At 37.9% G+C, this 10,809-nt stretch overlaps 1 protein-coding gene across 2 annotated transcripts in view; it reads right to left on the minus strand.

Annotated features, from left to right (window-relative positions):
- The window catches only part of WDR49 (WD repeat domain 49), a 175,437-nt gene extending 164,934 nt beyond the window's left edge, over positions 1 to 10,503 (minus strand). For both annotated transcript variants that reach the window (XM_032173951.1, XM_032173950.1), the window contains exons 1-2: positions 10,395 to 10,503; positions 9,822 to 10,060 (exon numbers count right to left, since the gene is read on the minus strand). In XM_032173951.1, the coding sequence (XP_032029842.1) occupies positions 9,822 to 9,986 (165 nt within the window). In that variant the 5' untranslated portion in view covers positions 9,987 to 10,060; positions 10,395 to 10,503. The remainder of the gene's footprint in view (positions 1 to 9,821; positions 10,061 to 10,394) is intronic.
- Between the last annotated feature and the right edge of the window lie 306 nt (positions 10,504 to 10,809).

Below are 10,809 nucleotides of genomic sequence, written 5' to 3' on the forward strand. Positions count from 1 at the left end.
AATAAAGACAGTAGAGTGGTTCTCTATGTTCTCTCTCTTAATGCTAAAATTCAATGGAAGGAAGTTAATGCTCTGAGTAGAACGACATAGTATCTATAAAAGGCACTGCTTTTAAATTCAGCACTCTTAATTTCAGCATTGCTAGACATACATTTAGAAATAGTACCACAGAGTCTTTAGGTTATGAAGATACGCCAGCATTTTAAGAACATTTATGTTTGCATTGAATTACGGTATAGATAAGGTGGCCACAAACCCATTTGCTATAACTTGCCCCACTACAATCACAGTTCTCTTTTTCTATAACCTCTAGACCACATAAATACGTACATTTTTTATTTTAGAATATGATTATGCACTATTCTGTGATTTTCTTGTTTTCACTGAACATCAAATCTTGGGCAATCTTATATAAGTCTTCCTTATTCTTTTTAATAGCTGAGTAATAGGAGTATACCATAATTTATTTATACATTCATCCAATTCATGAATATTTGGGTTGTAAATATTCCGGTTTGTAAGTGATACTACAATCATAGCTTTGCATGTATTTTTTTCTGTACTTCAGAATGTATTTAGGGTAGCTTGGAGGATTAGAACTGCTGATTAAAAAGTATACATGTGGTACATTTTATATTTGATATATAATGGCAAATTGCCTTCCAGAAAAGCTTTGTCAATTTACAATCTTAGTAAGAGTGCCTATTCCCCTGGTTCTTTGCCATCAGTGAATGTTATTGATCTTTTTAATATTTGCCAATCTGTTGATTGTAAAAAGAATGTCTTCTTTCTTGATTAGAGTATCAAATCAAATTCTTAAGAAGTTCAGGTGCCTTTTCACATGATCAGCAGCTATTTATGTAGCATTCTTTCTTGAATACATAAAATATGATAATGTATGTAAATATATTCTACATAAAACAAAGCTACATGTGATATGTGTATGTGTATACATGGATAAAAATGCATTTAAAATACACCAGAAAATATTAAGAGTATTATACTCCAGGGGAGTATAATGACTGAGGATGGACCAAGCTAAGGGGGAAATTTCATGTTTAGCTTGGATTTTTTACCATGAGAATAATGTGTTACTTATATTTATTTTATTTAATTTTATTTATTTATTTATTTATTATTTTTAGTTTTGAGATTGAGTCTCGCTCAGTCACCCAGGCTGGAGTGCAGTGGTACGATCTTGGCTCACTGCCATCTTCACCTCCCGGGTTCAAGCAATTCTCCCACCTCAGCCTCCCGAGTAGCTGGGATTACAGACACCTGCCATAATGCCTGGCTAGTTTTCGTATTTTTGTAGAGATGGGATTTTGCCATGTTGGCCAAGCTGGTCTTGAACTCCTGACCTCAAGTAGTGTGCCCGCCTTGGCCTCCCAAAGTTCTGGGATTACAGGCGTGAGTCACCATGCCCAGCCTTATTTATTTTAATGATACAAGGATTGCTAAATAGGAATCATAAAAATAAATGAAATTTTATATGGCTGGCTATATCCTCCTTTTTTGTTTGTTTGCTTCTTCTCCTACTTCTGGAAAATAACTCAGCTGCTTTATTTCTTGTACCAACTCCAGTTGTTTCTCCACTGCCTTGAAGAATTTTGTAAGGTCCAGTCTTAAACTGTCTATTCTCTCCTACAGATATCTCCTCTCATGGCCTCTCTCCTCCAGAATCTATGTTGCAATTCTCTCACATTCAATTGTCTCTATAGCCTGCCTGGGACTTCTATTTGACTTTAAACAAATAATGGCATTGTGCTAATCAGAGCATCTATGATGAAAGCAACCAAAGGAACATATAGGAAGCTATGAGAAGAGAAAACAGGGTCATAGTAGGGCACTAATCCCGCCTGCATGGTAAGAAAAGGCTTTCCTAAGGCAGTGGTATTTACACACATTGAGTAGGAGTTAGCCAGGAAATTGTTGGGGATGGGAGAGAAATATTCCAAACTGAGGCACCAGCATCTCGTAGGCCCTAAAACAGGAGTAAGTAAAATATGATCAGCATGACTGGAACGCTTTGGGTAATGGTCCAGGTCAGATAATTTCGTGATGGACTCGTTGGAACCATAAATCTAGACTAAACACCTGTGTGTGTGTTGGGAGTTGAGAGGATGGGAGTTGCACCAGAAGGAAGAAGGAAAGATTCCCCTGAAAGGAATAGATCTTCCCATTCTTTACAGTCCTAGGAAGGGAACATGGAAATATAGGTCTTAGACTAGAGTGAAGAGAAATAATTTCTGCTATCTCTGGGGCCGAGAATCAGTTTGGCCTCTGGGTTCTAAGACATGGGCAGTCTGATGTGTTTATAGTGGGACTGAGGAGCTGAGAGCAGCTCCTTGGCCACAAATATATGTCGAGAAGTGAGGAAGCAGAACAAGTTAGTACAAAGTCATGAGAAAGGGTTGGAAGCAGCATTGTCCAATGGAACTTTCTGCAATGATGAAAATGTTCTATATTCTTTGCAGCCAGTATAGTAGCCACTAGCCACATGTGGCTACTGAGTGCTTGAAATGGCTGGTGCTTGTGAGGAACTGAACTTTATTTTATGAAATTCTTATTTTATTTAAATAACCAAATGTAGCACATATTGAAGAGTACATGTCTGTAGCAAAACTAGTGTGATAACTTGGCCTTGGGTCTATCGAGAAAATTAGAGAAAGGTGTATGCATGTACACATGGGAAGTGAAGCAGTAGAGGAACATAATGTCTCTGGTAATGCCTCGACAGAGATGTCAGTGCCTAGAGAATCAGGATTTCATAATAGCCACATCCATAGAATGTCGGTGAGACATGATGAAAGGAGAAAAGACCCCAAGGCACTTTTTCCTGCACAAGTATGAGGCAGAGCCTTGGGAAATGGTCAGAAATCACTAAGGGACAGTTTAGAGGATTCCTATTTCTAGCAATAGAGTGAGGGTGTCTTGTGTCATCATTAATATGTTATACTTGGCAAAATGTGACAAATTGAAGCCAAAATGCCACAAATAATGGTTCTTTCATTCTTTTATTCATTTTTCTTGTTTAACTCTCAGGAAAATTTCAAAAGTAGCAGTGCCCTTAGTTCACAAGTCTGGCTAAACTGATGCACTACACATGAACAGCAATAGACATCTTTGCTTTCTTTCTCCCTCCCTCCTCTGTAACAAGCTTTTCTTGGTTGTCTTCACTTCTCCAGTTTTGGCCAACGCTCGAGGTTAAACCACTTGTTTACTAAAAGCACTCTTCATCACACACTGATCCAGATTAATTTTTATAAGTGCCTGTTGTAAAAGTTCACAGAGAGTTTGAAAGGCAGGAAACTGTTAGAACTTGTCACAAAATTCAGCACAAAGGCAGCAGGATTCGGGAAGGCAAATTTTTCATTTGTAGTGAGATACAACTTCACTTCCTTGAGTTTTGGTGATGACACCATTTGCTATCATTATTCATGAATTTTAACAAATCAGATAAAACTACCACAGAATTCCTCTGCCATTTCTAATTGTGCCAACTACAGTGGTATTGGATTTGTCTTCATGCTATCACCTTAATGTTTTCTGCTGCCATTAAAAATAGGTATTTTGATTGCACTAAGAGCAATGGGTGAGAAATGCTACGACCTGCTGTCTTTGGTTAGCAGATGATGAATTGACTGAGGCTGCAGAATGCACTTTTTACTATATACAGGTGAGACTAAGCTTCACCTGTTTACCTTCTCACAAGTCTCCATTGAGATGCCTTTAGAAAGAAAAAAATATTTTTTAAAAAAGCAATTGGTTATTATTTCCTTTTCATTCTTCCACCCTTTCTCTACATTGATTTCATTGTAGCAGTTGTTGATTATTTGCTGATTATGCATTAGCTCCAAGTTAGCAGAGCACAGGGCCTGTGCACTATTAATTTAACATGGATTTTGTTTGGGAAATCTTTATCCTGTTAGATTCATGTTCCTTAGAGCAACATGCCAAAGGAAGGTTATCTTGTGGCCAGTGGAAGTCATGCCATATATGGACTCCAAAGTTGACGATCTGCCTCTGAGTTCTGGCTCTGCCCATGGGGGAATTCAATTGAATATTTTTAGTCCTTCATCTCCTTATTTGTAAATGGGAAGTAAAAATGTATGCCATGCCTACATTTCAGGCTGGTAAAGGATCAAATAACACGATGCCAACATAAGTGCCTTATAAAATCTTACTGTACTTGAAAGGTACTAAATTTTTATTCATCATTTTTACCTACACTGATTTCCAGAAAGAATTTTAGTTCAGTTACAACAGAAGATACATAGGCAATAGGATAGGACTATTAAAACAAAGATAAAAGAACAAGAATTATATAATTAAAAAGAGCAGATAATTGTCCCAGAAAACCTAAGTTAAGCATAGTTGTAACAGTTGAACACTAAATTTAGCTTTGAACTTCCTGGCAGCTAAGACAGAACACAAAATACAATTAGACACAAAGGTCTCCATAATTTACAAACTGAAGCATGCTGGTTCATCAGGAGAGAAGGAAATTTTCCTTCCACAAAATTCTAAGAGGATCATGGGTGAGATCATTATGTGGGCACACAGCTGTCCCTACTTGCCATACGACTTGAAGTAACTTGAAGTTACATGTAGCCATATGACTGAGTGCTAGCCAATGGGATGTGAGCTGGACCACAAAAAACATTCCCCAGTGCTCCCCACTGCTACTAGCTGATCCATGGCTTGTGCAGAAGGCAGAAGGTGGGGACAGCCTGAGATCTGAATCCCTGCTTGCAACTGCTTACCCATTAGAAATACCTGCTTTTTACTTTATGTGAACAGGAAATAGTACCTCTGTCATGTTGCAGATATTATATATTTTACACAGTTTGCATACACTATAAAAAAGATTTTCTAATTCTCAACATTGTTGGATAGCATAATACCCAACTTTACACCTTAACAGTTTTATCTAAGAAAAAATTTTAAATGAACTTTATGGACCATTTCATTTTATCAGAGATAAGAACATCTAAAGTTTTTGGGGAAAGGGAATGAAACAAAAATGAGTAATTTTATTTATGTGTTTGGGATGGTGGTGCCTGGGTAGAAAGGAAAGAAGGAAGATACAAGAACAGTTTTGGAGTATGAGACACGTCTAGGAAGACCTGTTCATTTGGGTACCTTAGTAGTGAAGGTACAATGGGCAATGAGAAGGCCTAGAGAAGGATGGGTCCTCCATAAATTTGGAGGAAGCTTGACAGTTTAGAAAGCAGGATAAGTAAAAAAAAGGTAAGAAAGGGCCCATACTGACTTTCTATATTCCTGCAGAGCCTAGCTTGCCTGGCAGGACATCAACATCCTCAGCTTTGTCTTGAAGCAAACAAGCACAGTTCATAGACCCTGCTGTAGAATGCTTTCTAAAATCCCCAAGATACTGTTCAGGTGTTTTGGCAATTTTATAAAGATAATCAAGGAGGCCGGGCGTGGTGGCTCACGCTTGTAATCCCAGCACTTTGGGAGGCCGAGGCGGGCGGATCACGAGGTCAGGAGATCGAGACCACGGTGAAACCCCGTCTCTACTAAAAATACAAAAAATTAGCCGGGCGTGGTGGCGGCCGCCTGTAGTCCCAGCTACTCGGAGAGGCTGAGGCAGGAGAATGGCGTGAACCTGGGAGGCGGAGCTTGCAGTGAGCCGAGATTGCGCCACTGCACTCCAGCCTGGGCAACAAAAAAAAAAAAAAAAAAAAAAAAAAAAAAACAAGATAATCAAGGATGAGAATATCAAAATTCTTTAAATGTAATTGTATTACCCATTAAGCACAATTCTAGAACTTGCAGAATTGACTACTGAACTTCTCCGGTCTTTTGAGATTCAGTTTGAATAAGTGCATTGTGTTTAGATCTCATTCACCTCCAAGACAAATTTGTTTTAAGAATTCTCACCGAACAGTCTCTGGGGCAGTCTTGCTAGGATTTTTACTGTGCCTTTCTTACACTAAACTATTTGGCCCTTCCTACTTTAAGGATAAATACCTCACATTTTACATGTGGCTTAGGAGGTTTCGCTTCTAGTTATAGTTAAAGCTAAAGATTTAGCAGGGCTTGAGCAAATGATAGCATGGAGCTGACAGGGTAAGGCCAGCCCCTAGCTCTCAGCTTACAACCAGGCCAGAACAGATGTGCCAGGAGAAGATATAGACACAGTTGCTGATAAAGGCAGTTCAGGACCTAACCTGCAGAGCCCAGAAGCACAGGGCAAACTATGGTCTCAGACCAAACAGGCAGCAATTAATCTAGAATCAAGGTCTAATGTTAAACCATCGTTGACATACAGAGATCAACAGTGGAGAATGTAAGAAAAGAAATACTCAGACACCTACATAGCCAGACTCTCAGGAGAAGCTCAATAAATATCAGACCCCATGGCTTTCCCAAAATTCCATTTTCCTTAGACCAAAATTTTTACTTCTCACCACTCCTATAAAATCAGCAAACCACAGCTACTCTTCCTCAAACAATAGTTGGCTTTTGGAATTTCAAAGAAAATGTAAAATATGGTTGACATCAAAATAATATGAGCATCCAGAGACCATGTCATTTCTCTAAGTATTGTAAGTGCTACAGGGAAGTTTGAGTAACAACCATTTTACGATTCTATGAATAATGCAAGTTTCTCTCCCTTCAGGCTGATATATGGCTTTTTTGACACCATCACTTAAAGGAAAATGAAATCCACAAGTTACTTTTCTGTCCTTCTACCCAGGTAACTTTTTGTTCCAAAGAAAAGAATCAAGACATCAATTAGAATTTTTGCCTGCTAAGAAAATATGAAGTGAGAGATAGAACAATTATGCTTTTGACTCTTCTATGTGAATTTATGTCTTTGCAGCTCTTACCACTTCCTTCCACAACTAATAGGAATGAAGACGCATAGCAGCAAGTGTCACTTGAAGTTTAATTTCCTTTAAGAAAAGTATGAATTAGAATCAAGGCACTGTCAGAGGTCACATGGTTTAACTTCTACTTACTAAATGAGATAATTAGCTCAATTATCTAATGTTAATTGAGCACTTAATCTCTGTGGCATGCACTTTTTAAAGTGCTTTCCAGATAGTACCTCCTTTAATCGTCATGAAAACTCTGTTATCCTTGTGTTAGAAATAAAGGAAACTGAGCCCAGAGAGATTAAGTATTTGCACAGAGTCACACTGTAAGTGGCAAAGCTGGGATTTAAGCTCAGGAAATCTGACTCCTAGATCTGAAACACTGCATGATTCTGATCCATTTGTACCACTGCACAATGAACAAAAGCACTACTTGCTTTATTCCTAAATGTTACTACTACGATCAATACGGTATGTGATATTTTATTTGGAAATGCATGTAAAACAGTTACTGCATAATTCAAAGACCCAACTTCCTGTTTTTTCACTTAAGAATTGCCACTGCTATTTAAGGAGACGTACTTCACCTAATATCTGACAACTCTTCAGCCCCAAACAAGCAATCTGTGTAAGAAAAAAAAATGAAGATATAAAGGAATCTGGTGCCAGAATCTTGACATTTCTAAGAGCATATCCTTAGTAATTGGACCACAAATCACTACCTTTAGAGTTCGAAGTTGCAGGAATGCTGTTGAGGGCATTTTGTCCTTTTACAGCAATCTATACCTGTGGCCTCTGGGCCTAAAACTCATGACAGATGGACTGGATACCATTAAAATCATCTAGTGCATCATTCTTCTTGAGGTGGCCATGCTGTGTTTGGAAATCATGGTGGCTCAAAGGTCTAACTTTTAGTACTGGCTGCACGTTTGCCATGGGATTATTCCATTCTCTGGCTGTTGAGTCTGCTAAAATGGATGAACTTCATTTTTTTTTTTTTTTTTTTTTTGAAGGTACACCTGCGAAGCTCAATTTCTTTTTTTAGAAAAACTGTCTATGTTCATACAAGCTCTGAATTACCTTCTCTTCTCCCCTTTGGTCCATGAGTTCCTGCTTTTCCAACTGGTAATGTAAAAATAAGTGGTCTGGCCTTTGAAATGTTTAACATAAAATAAAATTAAATTAAAACTTGAGGCTGAATTTTCCAGTTTCACTTGGGTTCACTCAAGACTAATCTGTAGTTTGGAAAGAACACCCACCTCTAACCTTCTGAAGCAGTTTCACCAACACATCAACTTTATAATGTAGCCTCTCCTAATAGGCCCTAGCATTCAAATTCTTTGTGTTCTTAGCACCGGAACAAAACTGCCACATTTCTGTTCACTACAGAGTCAAAGCTGTCATAATCCGCTGTTATATTTTACTGAATGTCCTCAAGCTGTCAAAATGTTTGCTATGTCTATCAAAATATGCCAAATTTACTTGGGGCACTGAGCATGAGCAGCAGCAGTGAAATCTTTCAGACAAATGAGGTTGGGTGAATAGCAAACATATGAAGGTTAAAATGAGAGAAGTGTAGGACAGAGCATGTCTTGCTACTAAATATGATAAGTTCTATTATAAAGAAAAGATTGATACTATTGGGACATTAATTTATCAATACAGGTGGAACCCAACTTGTTATATTCTTTTGTGGATATCTAAAGATAAAAATGTGTGCCTATTACAGGCCAATATATTGTGAGCTTTTATTATATTTTATTAATTTCCAGGTGGTATTCCAAAATATTTTCTATTTCAAATTAGTATGGATACTTCAAACACCCATGGACAATCTTCAGAAGGCCCTACGGCCGGGCGCGGTGGCTCACGCTTGTAATCCCAGCACTTTGGGAGGCTGAGGCGGGAGGATCACGAGATCAGGAGATCGAGACCATGGTGAAACCCCGTCTCTACTAAAAATACAAAAAAATTAGCCGGGCGTGGTGGCGGGCGCCTGTAGTCCCAGCTACTCGGAGAGGCTGAGGCAGGAGAATGGCGTGAACTCGGGAGGCGGAGCTTGCAGTGAGGCGAGATTGCGTCACTGCACTCCAGCCTGGGCGACAGAGCGAGACTCTGTCTCAAAAAAAAAAAAAAAAACAAAAGAAGGCCCCAGATCATATTTTAGTAAACATAATATAGTAGAAATGTTGGAGGCTCATGACTACCTAAATTCTACATCACGGAAGAGCACTTCTTTCTACCCATATTTGAAACTAAAAATCACTTTGATGTATGCTATTCATTATGCATAGCTGCAGAATTCAAAATTAATTGACTAAGAGAGAAAGAAGAAAATTATTCATTTATAGTTAAATTTGTATGGCTTATTTTTTATGTAGAGTTAAAATGAAAAATTCTAATTTTGTTTTTATTGGCATTGTTCCAGGATTTACAAAATGAGTGGGAGACTTGTCCCTCATAAGGGATCTTGGGACAACAAAGTGCCAAAATCAGCTTAGAAAAGGAGCTGTGCCACTTAGGGTGAGTGAGACAGGAGGACATTTTTGCAAACTGGGTACGCATGTTTGCATTTCCTGAGTTCTATGTCCATATTAAATGCAAGAACAATTATTTCTGGAGGTCACCTTAGGGATCTGGCTTTCTTCACTCACAACCATAATTTTTTGTTTCCCCAAAATATGTTGATCTCTAAGAAAAAAATTTTTTCCAAGAATAAATAGTTCTTTCTTGATAGTAATGAAATTCAGTGAAGCAATTTCAAACTAAAGAATATTATTTGGCCCAAAGAACTGAGGGGCAAAGCTACCAAGCACAGTGTATTAAATCCATGCCTAACCAATTATTTTTCATTCTCTGCTATAACCATTAAGTGTATTTTTTTTTAATGCTTAAAGAAAAATATCTCTGTGTTTCATTCTAGGCTCCTTCATGAACAACTCAAACTATCTGGTCAATAAGCTTCACACTTACCTCAAAGGCCTTCTGTATTTTTACAAAGTCACCCACGCTGAGTTGGTTTTCAAGCAGGCCTGTACCATAGTCTTCAAATGCAGTTACACCTTCTGTTCTCTCAGGGCTCTTTGGCCCAAGCCGTGACCCTGTGTTTAACTCAAGTGCAGCTTTCTGGCAACTCATAATGGCTTCACCTTTTCTCAGTTGCCTTCAACTATTTCTATAAGGATGGATCTTTTTTTTCCTTCAACAGGTGCCTTTGAAAAGAAACTCAACTTAGCAATAAAATTCCAAAATGAAAGTACAAACCTTTCAAGGCATACAATCAGGAGGCAAAATGCTTAAGCTGAGGTAGGAAATGAAAGCCCTCAACCCTCTCACTTATTTGATTCTAGAGTTTATTTTCAAAATTTACAGTTGAATGGTTTTAAAATGGTATTTTTACCCCTTCCTTATACTCTGTTTAACCTGGCTTGATTAAAAATGTGTAAAGCTTTCCCCACATTTATAGTAACTGACACAGAAAACAACTTCCAATCCTCATTTTAAATGCATTAGAAAAGCACCTTCCCAAAAATATCTTTCACTAACCTTGCTTCCACTAACATGTTGTAGTTTTCAACTCCACTTTCTTGTCTGGAAGAGTTAGATGACAAAGCTGCAGAGTTGCCCTACGAATGAAGTACTTGACTCTGAAGGCCACCTTCCCAGCAATGTGGAGTTGTTTGTTTCATCTGTTCTGATCCTTTTGTATGTTTCCTGGCAACCAACACAAAGCCAACTAAAACTTTCCCTTTCACTTTCCCCTCTCCAACTGAAAGTTTAAATATATAATGTAAATGTTGAAATGTTTTTTTTTTAAATAAAAGGACAGTTCATTCCACTCATTTTTTATTAAACGACATCTTGTATTATTTAAAGACAAATTTACCATTATATAGGATATATATTATGAAACAATATGATTAGTCAAAGAAAAAAGCATGAAATTCTGGAATTTTGTTTT

The sequence above is a fragment of the Hylobates moloch genome, unplaced genomic scaffold (genome assembly GCF_009828535.3).
Source record: "Hylobates moloch isolate HMO894 unplaced genomic scaffold, HMol_V3 SCAFFOLD_13, whole genome shotgun sequence".
Lineage (NCBI taxonomy): Eukaryota > Metazoa > Chordata > Mammalia > Primates > Hylobatidae > Hylobates > Hylobates moloch.